This window comes from Calypte anna, chromosome 33, assembly GCF_003957555.1.
Source record: "Calypte anna isolate BGI_N300 chromosome 33, bCalAnn1_v1.p, whole genome shotgun sequence".
Taxonomy (NCBI): domain Eukaryota; kingdom Metazoa; phylum Chordata; class Aves; order Apodiformes; family Trochilidae; genus Calypte; species Calypte anna.
This window is the reverse complement of record NC_044275.1, coordinates 1,201,825-1,219,830: the sequence shown is the minus strand read 5'-3', so window position 1 is coordinate 1,219,830 and position 18,006 is coordinate 1,201,825. Positions and strand designations below refer to the sequence as shown.

At 58.4% G+C, this 18,006-nt stretch overlaps 4 protein-coding genes across 4 annotated transcripts; 3 read left to right on the top strand and 1 right to left on the bottom strand.

Moving 5' to 3' along the window:
- Window positions 1-4: 4 nt before the first annotated feature.
- LOC103537739 (retinol dehydrogenase 16-like) lies at window positions 5-2,059 on the top strand. The gene is made up of 4 exons (XM_030468228.1): window positions 5-505; window positions 616-874; window positions 1,402-1,565; window positions 1,687-2,059. The coding sequence occupies exons 1-4, from the start codon at window positions 190-192 to the stop codon at window positions 1,902-1,904; spliced, it is 957 nt and encodes a 318-aa protein (XP_030324088.1). The 5' UTR covers window positions 5-189; the 3' UTR covers window positions 1,905-2,059.
- Window positions 2,060-2,727: 668 nt separating this feature from the next.
- On the top strand, window positions 2,728-4,366 carry LOC103533027 (retinol dehydrogenase 16). The gene is made up of 4 exons (XM_008498843.2): window positions 2,728-3,043; window positions 3,197-3,455; window positions 3,877-4,040; window positions 4,131-4,366. Exons 1-4 carry the CDS (start codon window positions 2,728-2,730, stop codon window positions 4,355-4,357), a joined length of 966 nt encoding a protein of 321 aa, XP_008497065.2. The 3' UTR covers window positions 4,358-4,366.
- Window positions 4,367-6,484: 2,118 nt separating this feature from the next.
- GPR182 (G protein-coupled receptor 182) lies at window positions 6,485-9,966 on the top strand. The gene is made up of 2 exons (XM_030468227.1): window positions 6,485-6,733; window positions 7,420-9,966. Exon 2 carries the CDS (start codon window positions 7,428-7,430, stop codon window positions 8,520-8,522), a length of 1,095 nt encoding a protein of 364 aa, XP_030324087.1. The 5' UTR covers window positions 6,485-6,733; window positions 7,420-7,427; the 3' UTR covers window positions 8,523-9,966.
- A 286-nt stretch (window positions 9,967-10,252) lies between these two features.
- On the bottom strand, window positions 10,253-17,695 carry ZBTB39 (zinc finger and BTB domain containing 39). The gene is made up of 2 exons (XM_030468220.1): window positions 17,631-17,695; window positions 10,253-16,238 (listed from the first exon to the last, which is right to left on the bottom strand). Exon 2 carries the CDS (start codon window positions 16,127-16,129, stop codon window positions 13,991-13,993), a length of 2,139 nt encoding a protein of 712 aa, XP_030324080.1. The 5' UTR covers window positions 16,130-16,238; window positions 17,631-17,695; the 3' UTR covers window positions 10,253-13,990.
- Window positions 17,696-18,006: the final 311 nt, after the last annotated feature.

Here is an 18,006-nt window from a genome sequence, read left to right as displayed (position 1 = left end):
GGCGGAGGGCGCGGCCAGCCCCGCAGCCCGGTAATACCGAGCGGCCCCGCAGCCTCTGTGCTCCTTATGCGGACCGCGACGAAACTAATCAATCATTAATTAAGGCAGGGCAGGGACAAGGTCGGATCGAAGGTGCTTTCAGCCGACTCGCTCCCGGTCTCGCTGTCGATTCCGATTCCGGTACCGAGGATGTGGCTGTACGTGGTGGCAGCGCTGGCGGTTCTGTACCTGCTGCGGCGGTGGCACCGGGAGCAGCAGACGGTGCCGAGGCTCTCGGACAAGTTCGTGCTGATTACGGGCTGCGACAGCGGCTTCGGGAACCTTCTGGCCCGGCAGCTGGACAAGCGTGGGATGAGGGTGCTGGCTGCTTGCCTGACCCAGCCAGGGGCTGCACGGCTGCAGGAGGTCACCTCGTCACGGCTGCAGACTGTCCTGCTGGATGTCACCTCCAGCGAGAGCATTGCTACTGCCACCACCTGGGTCAAGGAGCGTGTGGGCAACCAAGGTAGGATGGGGCAGACAACCCCATCGCTGTTCCAGTCGTTGTCCCCATTGGCCTCCCCTCTATGGTGCTCTGAGCAGGAGAGCAGCCCAGTGACCCCATCTCCTCTCCAGGACTGTGGGGACTGGTGAACAACGCGGGGGTCTCCGTTCCCACTGCACCCAACGAGTGGCTGACCAAGGAGGACTTCGCCAAAATTCTGGATGTCAACCTGCTCGGCCTCATTGATGTGACCCTGAACCTCCTGCCCCTGGTGAAGCAGGCACGGGGACGGGTGGTCAATGTGGCCAGCGTGATGGGCCGGGTCTCTGCTTTTGGAGGGGGTTACTGCATTTCCAAGTATGGTGTGGAGGCCTTCTCCGACAGTCTCCGGTAAGCCCAGTACCACAGACACTGCTCCCCATTTCCCAGTTTGATTTTCTGGGCTTTGGCCAGCAGAATGTCTATCTGTCCCTTGCAGTTGCAGTGAGTGATGGCAAGGATGGTTGTAGCTGCTGCCGAGGCAGGAGGGAAGGGGTGACTGCAGGAGTGTTCACACAGGGAGCAGATGTTAGGACACCTTGTGCCAGAGATCTAGGATTTGGGTCCCACAGGAGCTGTGGCCATGCTGGCTGGCACCACCTGCCCTGGCGTGGGGCCTTCTCCACCAGACCTCACTCCCACACCAGGTCCTGTGGACAATGTCCCCATGGTCCCGAGGTTTGCTTTGTGCCTGTTCCATCCAGGCTCAGCAGGTGTTATTTCATCCAGTGCCTTGGACAGGGCAGGTGAGGGGCCTGCTGGGGTGCAGCTCCCCTCATACATCCAGCACAAGGCTGCTGGGCATCCCTCACCAGAGCTGGTGCTGGGGACGTGCTCGGGTGCTGCTTGGGTGTCCCACAGAGGTCGATCTCTTCCAGGATTGAGATGCGCAACTTTGGGGTGAAGGTCTGCATAATCGAGCCTGGCTACTTCAAGACAGCTGTCACCAGCATCGAGATCCTGGAGAAGAATTTTCTGGCCATCTGGCAGAAGCTTCCGGAGGAAACCAAAGCGAATTATGGGGACGATTACCTGAAGAAGTGTAAGTACCACACCTGAGGGTTGAGCAATGTTGCTTCTGTTCTGACACAGAGCACGTGCCCTGGGCCATGGATTGTCCCACCTGCCCCACCTCCCCTGATCTCTGCTTTCTGTCCCTGCAGGTCTGTCATCACTCAGCAAGGTGCAGAGGAGCTGCAGCTCCAACCTGAAGCTGGTGACGGACTGCATGGAGCACGCTCTGACCAGCCAGTTCCCTCGCACCCGCTACTCGGCGGGCTGGGATGCCAAACTGCTCTACCTGCCCCTCAGCTACCTGCCCTCGGCCTTCGTGGACAACGTGCTCAGCTGGTCCTACCCCAAACCAGCCCAGAAAGTCTAAGGCCTGGGTGCAGTATGGGCAGTCAGAAGCACCATGGGGTGCGGTCCAGTGTCGCCCACAGCTGTGCCAGTGGGCTCCCAAATTCCTCCCTCGATGTAGGTCTCCTTGTGACTCTGCTATCAGATGGATTTGCTTCTGAATAAAGACAGAGCTTGGTTTCAGCCTTGGATGGGTTTGTGGCACGGGCCATGCTGTGCACCACCAACAATCAGGCTATGGGTTTGCATTTTACCATATTCAACTTTTTTGGTAAAATGCAAACCCATAGCCCGATTGTTGGTGGTGCTGTGGGTAGGGTTCCATGTGAGAGTTAGGGCCAGAAAAAGTTTTCAGTGGTCACTCTTTGCATTTTGCCTGACCCAACACTTCAGGAGTTCACACAGAACAAAACCCAGACCTGCACAAACCAGGGCAGGTGTCCCAGGCAGGGAGTGAAGCCACCATCCCCACAGGACCAAAGCTGAGTGGGTGCAGCAGGGAGTGGCACGGGGCTGAGCTGCCAGCCGTGCCTGCAGAGTTCAGCCAAATCCATCTCTGTGGGGCAGCTGGACCCACCCTGCCCACACAAACACCCATTAAAGTCTCAAGTAGGGCTCCGGGTACTCAGATCTGTGTGAAGCAAAACCGTGGACTGTAATTGAGAGACATAAAACTTCCTGCAGCCGCTGCTGCAATCCGGCTTTGGCATGTCCCAGAGCCACCCTGGCAGCAGCTCTGCCACCGGCACTGCCCAGTGCCCAGCCAGGGCCACTCCTGCCTGCCAGCACTATATGAAGGGTGCGACCGTGGATGTGCCGAGGGCTGCCTGGAGCTGGTACCGAGGATGTGGCTGTACGCAGCGTTGATGCTGGTGGTTCTGTACCTGCTGTGGCACTGGAGATGGAAGAGGGAGACGGTGCCGAGGCTCTCGGAGAAGTTCGTGCTGATCACGGGCTGCGACAGCGGCTTCGGGAACCTCCTGGCCCGGCAGCTGGACAAGCGTGGGGTGAGGGTGCTGGCTGCTTGCCTGACCCAGCTGGGGGCCACACGGCTGCAGGAGGTCACCTCCCCACGGCTGCAGACTGTCCTGCTGGATGTCACCTCCAGCGAGAGCATCGCCTCCGCCACCGCCTGGGTCAAGGAGCGTGTTGGCAACCAAGGTAGGATGGGGCAGACAACCCCATCACTGTCGTCCCCATCGCTACCTGTGCCAGCCCTCCTGCCACCCTGCTGACCAGTGACAGCACAGCCAGAGCTGGCACAGGGCTGTGGGCAGGGCAGTAGCACTAGGACACCTTTTTCCTCTTCTCCAGGGCTCTGGGGTCTGGTGAACAACGCAGGGGTTTGCATGCCCGCTGCCCCCAATGAGTGGCTGACCAAGGAGGACTTCCTCAAGGTGCTGAATGTCAACCTGCTCGGTCTCATTGATGTGACCCTGAACTTCCTGCCACTGGTGCGGCAGGCGCAGGGCCGGGTGGTCAACGTGGCCAGCGTGATGGGCCGGGTGGCCTTCTTCAGCGGGGGGTACTGCATCTCCAAATTTGGTGTGGAGGCCTTCTCTGACACCCTCAGGTATGGTGGTGGTGGCCACTGGTGGCCTCTGGTGCTGCCATGTGCTGGGACTCAATATCACAGCCGGGGGGGTTGGCAGGTGCAGACATGCCAGAGGTTCTGCCCCACTTTTCCCACTCAGGGTTTTAGGTTGCACACAGCTACATCCTTCACTACAGAGGATCAGTGAGCTAAGATGGGGACTTATGAAACATCAAAACAGTCGCCCACAGGTTGGGAAACTGAGGCATGGCTGGGGGGGCAGTTGTGCAACCACAGGAAGGGTTTTAGGAGACCCTTGAGCAAGGGGACGCTCACCTCCTTAGGGATTATCTGGGTCCCACGGAGTCCTGAGCTCTCCATGTGCCGTATGGCTCAGCCTCCCACAGCCCCTGGCTGGCTTGGGACAGAAGCCACAGGGTTGATGGTTGCTCCCCACCAGGCGTGAGATGCGTCCCTTTGGGGTGACCGTCTCCATCATCGAACCCGGGGGCTTCCGGACGAACTTTTTACAACCAGCGGAGGTGCTGAAGGTCTTGGAGAGCATCTGGGAACGGCTCCCACCAGAGACCCAGGCAGCCTACGGCCACCACTACCTGGAGAAATGTGAGTGTGTCCCCGTGTGGCCCTGCCACTGCCTGGTGTCCCCACCCCGCCAGTGTGCCAGGCCAGGCTGATCCCTCTCTGCCCCCACAGATGCCAAGAGCGGGGTCCTGCTGCACCACCTGAGCAGCTTCTGCCTGTCCCATGTCACCAAAGCCATGTCACACGCGCTGCTCTCCCGGCATCCCCGCACCCGATACCCGGCTGGCTGGGATGCCCGTCCCGTCCTCTTCTTCAGCCACTTTCCATCATGGGTGATGGACACTGCCATCAGCTTCTTCCTGCCCACCCCGGCCAGGGGGACACCGCCACGCTCCTGAGCAGAGCCCCCAGGCTGTGTCCAGGGGGGGTTTGGACACAGCACCCCGGGGCACCCCCATTAATGTGCTGAATAAAGTTAATGCAAAGTGAGAGGCTGCCTGCAGTGAGTCCCAGCCCTGGCCCTGGGTGATGCTGGAGGGGTCCCTGCCAGCCAGGCTGTCCTGGGGACATTTGAGCTGGTGCCAGATTATCTCTGCCCCTCGCAGCCCTTGGAGGGGCTGGTGGCTGCACCAAGGGTCCTGCTCACCCTCACAGTCAGACTCAGAGGCTGATGGGGGCTCAGTGATATTCCAGCTCACATCCCTTCCTGTTCTTGCTCGTTGCCAGACCAAGGGCTGGAAAAGGCACCAGCACTACCCAGCTGTGACATCGCTGGCACAAGGGACTCCTTCAAACTTCTCATCAAGGGCTGTGATAAGGAGCTGGGTATGAGGACCCTGTGGTTTGCAGCTGCCTGCAGGACAAGTCCCCGCTCCCACCAGCACCACACTGCTCCCCCACATAAGACTGGGGGACCCCTGGACCATGACAGAGCTTGGGGAGGGAAGAGGAACCATGGGGGGGATGGGAGGCAGCATGTGGGGTCCTTGTGCAAGCGGTGTTGCAGCTTGCTGAACTTTTCCCTAGGCAGAGAAGCATTCCTTAATGCTTTACTTGGCTTAGCAAACCACTAAGACACCCCCAGCAGCCCCCACGTGTCACGTTCCAGATCTGTGTGTCCCCAGGCTGCTGCTGGAGGTGACACAGTGGCCTCAGCTGCACCCACCTGTGGACCCCTGTACTTGTATCCCTTTGGCAGCATCCTGGGATGAGTGGGGGAGAGGCAGATCCCAGGCACTGCCTGGTGCCCACCTTGCTCCAGGGCTGCATTTCCCCTCCCTCGGTGGGGATGGGCTGGTGGGGGGACCTGGTGCCCATATTTCACCCCAGAGCAAGACATTGGCAGGTGGAGGAGGGTTTGGCTGGGCCCAGAAGGGGCCATCATCAGCCTTTCCTCTTTGGTGAGTGTCCATCCCCTGATCTGCTGGGTTCCACAGGACCCACTTGGATCCAACCGACCACTTTCCAGAGAAGAATCATCTTTTTCCCACTTATCTCCTGACAAAAGGGAGAACCAGACCCTCAGGGCAGCTGGAGCCTCCTGGGCACACATTTGGGTGCCTAGAGCTGGGCGGGAGCATTGGGGCAGGGATGGGGAGAAGGGGCTGAGCTCCTTGCCCTGCTCCCCACAGCTTGTCTGGCTCAGGAATGCCATCAGCCCCCATCCCTCCCTGCCCGAGGCAAAGGTTTGCAGCACCCCCCGGTCATTCTAGTGCCAAGAGATCGGCGTGGAAATTTCCTGACCCGCCTCCCCCGCAGCCCGTGGGGCGGCAGAGTGGCACTTTGACCCATCCCCATTTTCCCTGTCCCGCAGCCAAACCGAAACGTGCCCCGCTGCAAGCACAAAGCCGCCGGGTTCCTGTTTGCAGCTCGGGGCTGGGTACCTGCACACGGGGTCACCGGCCCCGGTCTTGTTGTTGTCAGACCCAACTTATCAGTGCCCTCGTGCTTCCCCGCTCCGGCCGTGCCTTCCTTCCGAGCCGATTGTTGATCGCAAAGTCTTGTCTGCACTTGAAAAGGAGATTTCCTGCAATTGTTTCGCAGGACTTGCAGCCTGATGCAAAATTTTCTGCCTATCAGCCCCCTCCCCAGCTCCAGGCCAAGGCTCAAGCCCCCTCCTTTCCCCTGCAAAACTGCCACGCAATCACAGCTCAGTGATGAATTGCTGCCCGGCCAGAGGTGTTTCTGCGGCGATAGCCATCTGCCACCAGGCACAGGCAGCTCCGACCTGTCAGTTTTCAGCCCTTTTCCCCCTTGAGCTGGCGCCGGCATCACTGAGCACCGGGGACAGTGGGTGGCATGTTCACCTGAACCCACCTCAGCCCTTTAGGACCCCCAGATCCGGGCCAGGACCCAGAGGATGCATCTTCCCCTCCTGCCCACAGCAGGACCCAGGCAGAGTCCATCCCCGATGATCCATCCCTAACGGGTCCCCTGGGGGTGACGGTGGAGATGAGCTGGGGGGGAGCTCCGGGGACCCCTGCTCCACCCCCGGGCTCCCACACCAACACCTGCCCAGGGCCTCCTTCCCGTGCCCGTCCCCAGCCCCGCGGCGAAATCAAATGGGAGCCGAGCCCTGGCAGCCGAGTCAAATGTCAGCGGCTCTGGGCTGCCTCAGGATGTCGGCCCACGATGGTCATTTCCTGCGGGGAAGGAGCCAACAAGCCCACCCCGAGATCCGCGCCGCTGCCGCTCGGCTTTGCCAGAACTGCCTGAGCCGCGGAGCAGAGAGGATCCCCGAGCAGACCCTCAGCCAGCCCTCGGCTCTGCCGCCGGTGAGCCAGCACCCCCCGCTGCCCGTGTCCCCTTGTCCCCTTTCCCACCTGCATCTTGGGGAGGGCAGGAGGGTCGAGAAGCCTCGCTGCCAGGGTCTCGCCCTCCTCCCCTCCGTGGTTTTAGGAGCGGGTGGGTGACGGCTGATTGCTGCAGGGCTGATGAACGCCTGGTTGTGGTGTTCCCTCCCTCGCTGGGCTCATCCTGGAGGTGCCCGGTGGCTGCTTACTGGGGGAACCGCTGGGTCCGTGGCGTCTTTGCCGTGCGGATGCAGCTGTGCTGGGATCAGAGCTCTCACACTTGTGGCAATAAAAGGATGTTAAGGTCAACTGCATTTCCCCTTAAGTTTATAATTTTGTCACCTACTTGGAAGTGCTGATGGCTCCAGCCACGCCGGGCAGAGAGAGGGTGGTGGCTGGGTTGAGGAGGCAACCACACACCTCATGGGCTCAGGTGAGGGACAGGGGATGCTGGTGTGGAGCAGGGCAGACACAGCACCTTTGGAGGGCTGATGTAGGCAGTCACCAGAGGAACAAAAACCGGATTAAAAAATATACATAAGGTACTTCTGAGCCTGCCATTAGGACTGAGCTCTAGCATGGGAGATCGGCCATTTCTTTGTGTTTTCAGGCTGTTCTGCTTGGTGCAGCTGCTGAATCAAAACTCAGAGATTTCCCTCTTCTTGCAGCTACCAGGATGGCTGAGACGACCACTGCCCCCCCTGAGACGCACACTCTCCAAAATGAGTATGGGGACTACCACAACTGGTCTGAGCTGTTCCACCTCCTGAACTATACCTACACCTTCTGTGAGTTCAGCCTGGATGAGAACGTCAAGCGGGTGATCCTCTTCATCCTTTACCTGATCATCTTCGTGGTGGGCTTGGTGGAAAACCTTCTTGTCATCTGGGTCAACTGGCAGACACGGGGCAACAAGAGTTTGGTCAACCTCTACATCATCAACATGGCCATTGCTGACCTTGGGGTGATGCTCTCACTCCCCATCTGGATGCTGGAGGTGATGCTGGATTACACCTGGCTCTGGGGCAGCTTCCTCTGCCGCTTCACACACTACTTCTACTTTGCCAACATGTACGCCAGCATCTTCTTCCTCACTGGCCTGAGCGTGGATCGTTACGTGTCCCTGACCAGCTCCTCCCTCTTCTGGCGCAAGCACCAGCACCGCGCACGCCGCGTCATCTGCACCTGCAGTTGGGTCCTGGCAGCAGCAATTCCCTTCCTGGAGGTTGCTCACATGCAGCTGGTCAACACCGGGGAGCCCATCTGCATCTTCATGGCCCCCTTCGAGACCTACGACAAGTGGGCGCTGGCGGTCAGCTTGGCCACCACCACCATCGGGTTCCTCATCCCCTTCCCCATCATCGCCATTTTCAACATCCTGACGGCCAGGTTCATCAAACGCACCAAGCCAGAGAGCAGGAAGCACTGTTTGCTCATCTATGCCTACATCATAGTGTTCCTCATCAGCTGGCTGCCCTTCCACATCATGCTCACACTGCTCACCCTCGACGGCAACCATATCATCCTCCACTGCACCTTTGCCCACTTCCTCTACTTCTTCTATGACATCATAGACTGCTTCACCCTGCTCCACTGCGTCATTAACCCAATCCTCTACAACTTCCTGAGCAAGAACTTCCGCAGCAAGCTCATCTCTGCTGTGGTTAAGTACATCCCCAAAGACCAAGGCAGCCACAAAGGCGCAGACAAATCCTCCTCCACCACGCAGCACTCCATAGTCATCACCAAAGACAACAACCCTCCCAATTAAGGGAGATCGGACTCTCCCACTCATCACTGGCAAGTGGTTGGCAGGGGCAGCTCCCTGAGGTCAGGAAGGTTCTTTTCCCCGGTGATAAGCAGACACTTTGCTTTAAACAACTCTTGGCTGGCCACCTTGTGTGCTCTGGAGGCAGGGCAGAGAGCCAAGTGTGAACTGAGCTGGTGTGGGGACCTACAGACAGCTTGCCTCTGATGTGCTGCTCTGACAGATCTATTTAGCTCGAGGAAGAATACAAGAAAATGATATTTCCTGTTTTCCAAAAGAAACACCATAATAAAGCACATTGCTTCGTCTGCTTGGAAATCTGAACACAAACCCAGCCCCTGGACCTGACCCCGTTTCTCCCCAAGCCACGGGGCTGGGGCACACCATCCATTCACACATTTTTCTGCAGCCCCTGAATTCCTCTCCCCCTGCCTGGACCACTGTGCTGCAGAGGCGTCCGTGTTTCCACCCATTCATCCTGTGGACACCCAGCCCACTCCTCCCCATGTCCCCTGATGTTCCAAAACGGAGGCACCGCATCCCTGAGGGGCTGAGCCTGACAGAGACCTGAGCTTTGATGAGGGGAGGAACAACTCGAGACCAGTAACTTGCTGAGATGCATTTTGCAGACCCAGGAGTGGAAATGTAAACAGGTGCAGAAACCCCCAGAGATGGAGCACGGGCTGTGTAAGAAACAGGAGCACCCGGGGAAGGTTCATCCCTGCCTGGATTCTGCCAAGTCATGAGCTGCAGGTCAAGCCCTTGGCAGGGGAAGGTGAAAGAGCCACAGTTACTGGAAGTGAGTCCATAAATCTACCAAAGGCCTTGAGCTGCTCAAGAAACACATTTTTAAAAAAGCAAAGCGAAGCAAATCTGGGGACAGGATGCTGGCAGCAGAGAGAGGTGGGGGAGCAGGATGTCCCGGGCTGCAGAGGAGCCCGTGGCCGGGGTTAGCAGGGATGTTGGGTTATTAGGGATGGGCTGGGAACATGCTGCTGTGTCCTGTGATGGGAAACACTGAATGCCTCTGGGCTCCTTGTGCACAGAGACATCCCTCCTCACTGCTGGGGGACACCAGCACTGGCAGGAAAAGCTAAATCCATCTCTTACACAGAAGCAGTTTGTTCTGCAGGGATCTCACGTCCTCCGGGACAGAACCTCATTGCCTTCATCCAGGACTCAGTACACAGCAAACCCAAGCAGCCCCAAACTGGCCAGTGAAGGGGAAGGTAGCTTCATGCTGACACAACCCACAGCTCTGATCCTGAACCTTCCCTGAGGCTTCCTACTGTTAAAATCTGCCACTTCCAACAAGACACAGGAGATAAATGCACAGTAACGAGCCACTTGAGGTGTGACACAACCAGGACAGGAACATATTCAATTTCAGGTTACTTAAACATGTAAATCTTGGTATCTGACCTATTAAATGTGGTTTTTTAACTCTCCTAATGCTTCTGCAGCTTTGTTCATAGTAGCCTCAAACAGAGACACACAGTGACCAGGGCTGGAAGACCAGAACATCCCTTACCTGGGTTCCTCAGTTTCCCCTTAATAACTTCACCAGTCCTTGGGGCAAACTGGCCCCACCACAAACTCCCTCACTGGCTGAAGACCCCTGGACCACCTCCCACAGCCCCCAGGGGTTCAGGGCTTATCAAGGGACACAGACCTTAAAAATTTCCTAACCCGTTTCTGAGGAGTTTTACAAAGAGAGAAGCAAGAGGTCGCCGTTTTCCATTTTATTATTCTAAATAAAAACCACACTTTGTGCTGAACAATGGAGTATAAAAGAACCCGATGTACAACGATTTTAGACATCTACCATTTGGGGAGGGGGGGAAGTTTACAAAATATACAAAACTTTACAGCAAATAGATAGTAAACACTTAAATATCAGGAGGTCAGTACCTACTATTAACTTAACAAAAAGGTTAGACAGCAATTAACTCTTTCTTTTTCTGCTTAATTACTCTGATGAGAGACCTGGATCCTTTGAGAAAGGGGGGGATAAAACTGAACTTTGTGTTTAAGCAGTCAGGGTAAGACGGGTCTCCAAGTGCTGCCTTTTGGAGGGGGTTTGTGTCAGGGTTTCCCACGAGGAGCCACGACCTGGCTGCTCTCTGCCAACACCCCTGGCACCACTCGTAGCAAAGCGTTTCCCCTCCAGACCCCGAGGGTCTTGGAGCACTTTGCAAACATGAGTTAAACCCCACAGCTGCCCCGGGGCGAGGTAGGTTAAGTGTTGTCCCTGTGCTGAGGGAGGGGAGCAGGAAAGCCAATGGTGGAACCAGGAACAGAGCCAGGATCCCCCCTGGCTCCCCCAGCACAGGCACTGGTGTTTGGTCTCCACCACAACCACCAGTGCCTCCACCATGAAGCAGCAAGGCTGGAGTGATGGCTCCTCTGTGGGGACTTGGAATGAGCCCCATCTACACAGCCTTCTGCAGGAACCCTGGAACTTCCAGCCAGGCTGGAGTCAGGGACATCCATGCTGCTGAGGGGACAGGGACAACAGAGCCCTGACACTGGCTGATGACCCAGAGAGTCCTAGGACACTGCCCAGGGGGGGAGAATGTAGGGGAAAACCCCTCTTGTGCCCCCACATCCCCTCCACAGTTGGGATTTAGAATTTTCAGGGTTGGAAGGGACCTTAAAGATCACCCAGTCACAACCCCCCCGCCATGGGCAGGGACACCTCTCACTAGATCAGGTTGCTCAGAGCCCCATCCAGCCTGGCCTTAAAAGCTTGCAGGGATGGGACTTTGACCACGTCCCTGGGTAACCTGTTTCAGTACTTGCTGATCTCAGGATGTTTCACATGGGAATAATTCATTATAACACAGGAAAGAATCCAAGACAGAAATGCTGGGGACCCAAGCACTGTCCCCCTGTCCCCACAGCTGAACAACACTGGCAGAAAACAGGGGGGGGGCTTTTGCTGTCCCCTCCCTGGGGCCAAAAGGGTGGGCTTGCTTTGCCCATTACTGTTTCAGTGTAAAAGCTTCACTTTTTGGTTTATGTGCACAAAAGGCTTTTGCTTCACAGCTTAGTGTAATACAGGGCTGCAGATGCTGCCCCATCCAAAAGCTCATCACAGCTTCTGGGACATTTTAAGAGGGTTTTGAGGCTGTAAGGACTTGGCTCTCTCAAGCCTCCTCTGCTCCCTCACATCCTTCATAGCAAGCTCCAGGGCAGAGCAGGTCACACCCGTTCCCTCTCCCATCCACAACCACACAGGAGGGCTCAGAGGAGCCTCCAGGGAACCATCTCCCCCCACACCTCCTGGGAGCACTGTGCCTTCTCAAGAGGACAGATATTTTCAAACTTAACAGCAGGCTAAATGTGGCTCTGCAGACCAGCTGGAGATCACTGCCCACAGCCTGGCCACTGACCACTGGCAATCTCTTCGGTGCCTCTGCTCCCCTGGGAACAGGGTCCAGGCACAGAAACCAGGACAAATTCACTGAACTCCCCCCAGGGTGATGCCAGCTGGCCCCACACCCAGCCAGTGCCACAGGGACTGGGGAAAGGGCACAAACAGCCTTGGCCTCTCCTTCCTCCCTGTGACAGGGACGGGGCTGAAGGGAGGTTTGGGCAAAAACGACCCCATGAGGTGGAGGAGCTGGCACAGAAGAGGAGAGGATGGAGAGTGCCATTCCCCTGGGATGTGTTCACCATGCTTGGCAGGTACGAGCAGCAACCTTTGCCGTGCTCCTGGGAGGTAGGTAGGTACCACAAGTGTTACCACCCTCATTTTACAGATGAGGAAACTGAGGCAAAGAGGTGAAGTGACTTGCCCAAGGCCACAGCGGCGCGAGGGAGGGGAGGGGGCGACTCCCCAGAATTCCCAACTCACCAACCACGCATCCAGCCCACGCTGCTCCTCTGCCGTGGGTTGTGCCTTCGAGAGGAGGGGAAAGAGGGGTGAGTTGATGGGGTTTGCTTATCACCAGCTTTGTTTTCTAACAGCATTATCTTTACAGAAGCGCAGGAGCCAACTCACCACGACTGAGGCTCCAGAGCCCCGAGCACTTCCTGTTTGTGAGGTAGAATCAGTGACCCACGGGCAGCCCCAACTCACGCTGCGGCATCGGAAATATTTGTTCCTCTCCACCTCGGCCCCACAGCAGGATAACATGGGAAAGGGACCATCTCCACCCTTCCCAGAGTAAACACTGACCTTGTCGGAGCAGCCCGGAGAGCCCTCTACGCCGAGGAGCCCCCAGCCTGTGCCCAACGCGTGTCCTGGAGAGGCTGAGCCGCGGCCCCCAGCAGGCGCCTGCCGGAGGTGCAGCACAGTTCGACACAACTGACATGGCACCACCACCACCCCCATCCTGCAACCAGACGTGTTTGGGATGCGGTGACCTGCGGTGGCAGCCACACGAGGGGACTGACCCTTCAGCAGAGAGACAAGTCCTTCCCGAAGCACCTTCCTGGGAGTTAAGGCAACGGCTTCATCACCTCTGTTCTGCTGGGATCCGGCGCAGCTCTCCGGTATCCAGCACTTCCAGCCCTGGGATGCACCACGCTGGCAGAGGAGAGCCAGGGAGATGCTGGCACGCTCTCAACATGACTGTGCCATCACCTCTCCCAGGAGCAGTTGTCCTCATGACATGAACCTGTCCCCTGCTCACCCCAGGGATCCTCCTGCTCACCACCTCCTCCCTCCTGCACAGCTGCTCCGGCTCTCGGTGCTGTCGCTGTCACCTCCTCCTTCAGAGATGGGCACTGGGGCACCAGTGAGCAGCATCACGGGCAGAGAAGCTGCCACCCACACTCTCAAGGGTCCTGGGGACCCGGGTGCTCCAGCCCCAGGGACAGCAACCCCCCAGTACCTTCACCCCAGGGTCCCTCCACATGGACACGGGCACACTCACGCGCTGCTCTCCACTTCAGGGCTGACTCTGCAACACAGACTTTGCAATAGCAGCAGAACCCCAGTGATGCCCAGAACGAGTCTTTTCTTCCTTTTCTTTTTGCCTTCTTTTCTCTTTTTTCCTTTTCTTCAAGTCCAGCACCATCCTGCTCCGGTTCTGTCCCTCTCTACTGAGGTCAGGTGTGAAAAATCTTAGCAGCATCAGTTTGTGGACAAGCTCAAACTGAGGGTTAGACTAGCCAAGTGGGCTAAAAGGTTAAAAAAAAATAAAAATCTAGATTAAAAACCTAGTGAGAAACGCTAAAAACACAAAACTTGGTGGCCTCTAACAGGACCAGAGGTAAGTAAACACGACAGACTTTGTGGACACAGTGATGTAGCTTACGTGCTGTTAATTTGTACAATGCCACCAATCTACAAAGCCCTAGCAAGGCCAAAAGAAAAAGAAAAGAAATTGAAAAAAAAAAAATTGAAAAGGAGGATTCCCTCCACGATGCCTGACCATTAAATAAAATAAGTGACGTTTGTTTTCCACAGCTCCTGTAATTAGTTCTTGCTCCTTTCGCTGGCCCTGCCCTGCCTCACCCCATCAGCTGTCCGTGTTTTTCTCCGCCTCTTTGGAGTGGATGATGTACATGAAAGTCTGTTCGATGGTGAAGTCTGGGGGGAGGCTGCCCTTGTGCACCCCGATGTGCTTGCTCATCAGGTTGAGCGTGGAGCTGTAGTGCCCACAGACGGTGCAGCGATACATCAGGGCCCCCGAGTGGGTCCGCAGGTGGCACTTGATGGTGGAACGGCCACGGAAGAACTTGTGGCACACCTTGCACTGGTAGGGCTTCTCCCCAGTGTGGATCCTCCGGTGGTAGTTGAACTCACTGGTGTGGGCAAACCTCTTCCCACAGACCTTGCAGCTGTATTTGCTGTTGCCTGGCTGGTTCTGCAGGGCCAAGTCTTCGCTCAGGAACTCCTCGGGCAGTTTCCTCTTCTGCAGGCCCTGCTGGTGGAGACGTTCTCCAAAGCTGGGTCTGATGTCCAGGCTGCCCCCACACTTGTGCTGGCTGACGTGGTAACGATAGGCTGCTTCCAGCTTGAAGCTTTGGCCACAGAAGTGGCAACGGAAAAGAGCCTCCTCCACGTTCTGGTGGACAGCCAGGTGCTTCTCCAGGAGGTGCCGATCCACGAAGCTGTTGGCACATACAGAGCAGGAGAAGACCGAGATGCCCAGGTGGGACAGGGTGTGCCACATCAGGCTGCAGAGGTTGAGGTGTCTCTGGTCACACACACAGCACATCTGGCTTTTCAAGTTCACGTGGTCCAGGATATGACTGCGGACGGTGTGGAAATCTTTGGCCAAGGGCTTCCCGCAGGCAGCGCAGGACAGCTCAGTGCCAGGGCCACCCCCAAAGGTGGTGACCTTCCCGGGCAGAGGGTCACTGGGGTGGACAATGATGTTGTTGTCAAAGACCCCTTCTCGTCGGTGGAGGGTCAGCTGCCACTGGGTGAAGAACTTGGTCTCACACATGTCACAGGAGAAGAGGAAGATGCCGATGTGGGACAAAACGTGAGTGACGCGCGAGTTCCGGTCCTGGAAGTGGGTTTCACAGACCTTGCAGTTCCCAGTGAGCAGATCCACGTGATCCCTGGCGTGCTGGCGGATCAGCTGGATGTTGGGCTCCAGGACCTTCTTGCACACCTGGCAGGGCATGGCCTTGCTGTCCCTGCTGTCGTTCTCAAAGGCCAGCTCCTCCTCGCTGTCGTCACTCAGCTCGATAACCTCCTCTGACGGGCCCAGCTCCTCACTGGCATCTTCAAAATGCAGCTCCTCCTCACCCAAATCTTCCAGCTGAAGCTCGTCCATCTGCCCAAAACCCTGCTCTTTGGAGTGGTCGCTGTTGCTGGGACAGGAGTTGCTCCCTGTGGAGACATCCAGGGAAGGATCAGTGGAATAGAAGCCGCCCTTGCCGTAGTCACCATTGCTCTGGATCTTGTACTGCTGGCAGGAGCTTGTGGTGGTTTGAACCAGGATGTTCACCCCACCCAGGCTGGGCTGGGTGGCCAAACTCACAGCAGGAGCAAACTGCCCTTGACTGGGTTCCTGCTCTGCCTTGGGAGGCTGCTGAGAGTGCATCAGGGGAAGAGCCTGGCTGGCTTCACCCACGGGGTTCCTGTCGTCCTCTTTGTAGCTGCCTGACACTTCCCCGTGCAAGAGGTAATTCCGTTCAGGGCCGAAGTGCTCCCCACCACTGCGGATCTCCCCCAGGGAGTGGCTCTGCTCTGAGGAGGTGCTGCTCAGAGGACCTGAGCGTCCTTCACTCGCAGCCAGGGAGGGTTGCTTTGTGATGGCTGAGCTCTCCAGGTCAGGGAAGGTTGAGTGGCAGGCTTTGAGCAGATCCTCCATGCCCAGCCGCTCGGCCACCTCGTAGATGACACCCACGTTGATGAGGTCTGTGAAGAGCTCCGAGGTGTAGACAAAGCTGAGGATCTTCTCGAAGTTGGCTGGGGTGATGAAATCCACCACGTAGGTCCTGGCAGCATCCAGCCCCGTGTTCAGGAAGAGGTTCTGGAAGTAGCCAGCAGCACAGGCCAGGACAGCTTTGTGGGCAGCAAAGGAGCGGGTGCCCACCAGGATGGTGACGTCGCACATGGTCTCAGAGAGCCTGCACTTGTTGAGTTCCTTCAGCAGGTTGTTGGGGTGATTGGTGCTGTGCAACTTGATCCTCATGCCCATCTTAGCAGCTGCTTAAGAGTCCTTCTCCTGGTCAGCTGCTTCTTCACGCATTCATCAGCTGCGCGAGCAGGAGGTGCTTGGCATCCAGAAACTGGCAGGGCAAGGGGCTCTAGGGAGAGGAAAATGCAGAAAGTGTTAATACCTGAACAGCCAAGGGCATCATTCTAGTCATCCCTCAGATTTTCCACCTCCCTGGAGAAGGGACAGAGAAGCAGCACCAGAGCTGCTTCGATGGAGAGCGACTGAAACCTCCCTTGTAAATTCCAAGACTGACTTTGGGAAGCAAGGGGAAAAGTGCACAAAAGAAAAGGCACAAACAGCCAAAACAAAAAGCCAGCGATGGCCTGAGAGCTTCCGTGCAAGCATGGACCCAGCTCCCTCCCTCTGCCTCACAGCTCGGTTCTGAAACCCATCCCCAGCTGGTGCCTGTGGCACAGACATTCCCTCTCTCCCGGGCATCATTCCCAGGGATGCTGTTCCTGCCTGGGGGGCTCTGCGTGCTGGTGGGTCCCCTGCAGCCACCACTGCTTCACATTTCCCCCCTCCCCACGCTGTGACTTTCTGTTTCCAGCTGGGATCTCATCCCGGATTCTCCCTGGCACGCCAGGCTCTCTGGTTCCCCCGGGAGCTCTCGGCTACACCGGCACCTGCAGCACATTCCCGTGCTCTTCCCCGGGGGTTTCTGCACCATTCCCAGGTTGTCCCACTGCCTTTGTCACCCTCTCCCACTCCCGGGATGCCCAGGGACTCCGCAGGGAGCTCTATCCCTACTTCCCCGCTGTTTTCTCCCCGCGACCCCCGAAGCCCGCGGAGAGAGCGGAGTTTACAGGAGGGAAGAACGGGGCCGGGGGCTGCCCCGGGGAGCCGAGCACGGGCGGTCCTGCCCCGGGACACCGAGGGACGGAGACCGGAGGGGAGGAGGAGGAGGAGGATGAAGATGGTCGGGGAAACGCTCCTCAGCCCAGAAAACACCCGGGTGGGGGCAATTCCTGCAGCGTGGGGGGCTCTGCGGGATTGGGGAGGGGGGGGCCGGACAGGGGGGGAAAGAGGCGGGGGGGAGGACGGGGAACGCGAAGGGGGCAGCGGGAAGCCGCGGGTGCGGGGTCAGGAGAGGCCCTGCGGGGGGTCCAGCAGGGACCCCACGGGAGCAGGAGGGGGGGAACCCCGGAACTGCCCCGGGAGAAAAGGGAGGAACGGGGGTGGGGTGCGGGGTGGGTACCGGGACCACCGGGGGGGCTGGAGGAGCCACGCGAGACAGAAGGGGACTGCGGGGGAGAGGATGAGGGCTACGGGGAAAGGGGGCAACGAGGGGGCCCGCGGTGAGGGGAGCACCGGGGGGGGTCAGAAAGGGTCCCGGAGGGCAGTGGGAGGCCCCGGGGGGCTCCGCGGGAGGCCCGCGGGGGGGGGAGCGGCGCGGTGCCCGTCGCGGGGGGCGAGGCGGAGCCCCCGGGGCGGGACGCATGGCCCGCGGGGTCAGGCAGCGGCCGGCGGGGCTCCTTACCCGCCCGGCGCCCCGCACCATCCCGGCTCGGCTCACACAAAGGCGCCGACCCGCCCCCCGCCCCCCGCCCCGGCCCCGCCGGAGCCGCAGCCGCCGCTTCCGCCCGCCCGCCCGCGCGGCGGGAACACAGCGCCCTCCCGCGGCCCGGAGGACACCGGGGGCAGGGACGGGGACACGGGGACACGGGGACACGGGGACACGGGGGACGGGGACACGGGGACACCACGGGCACCTCGGCATTAAGGAGAGCAGATGTGGGGCAGGGGCAGGTCGCTGTAGCCCAAGAGCAGGCGGTCCCCAGCCCCCCTCCCTCCGCGGACCACTGTCCCCGGTCCCCTCCCCGCGGGCTGTCTCGGGTGGGTCCCCTCGCGGCGCA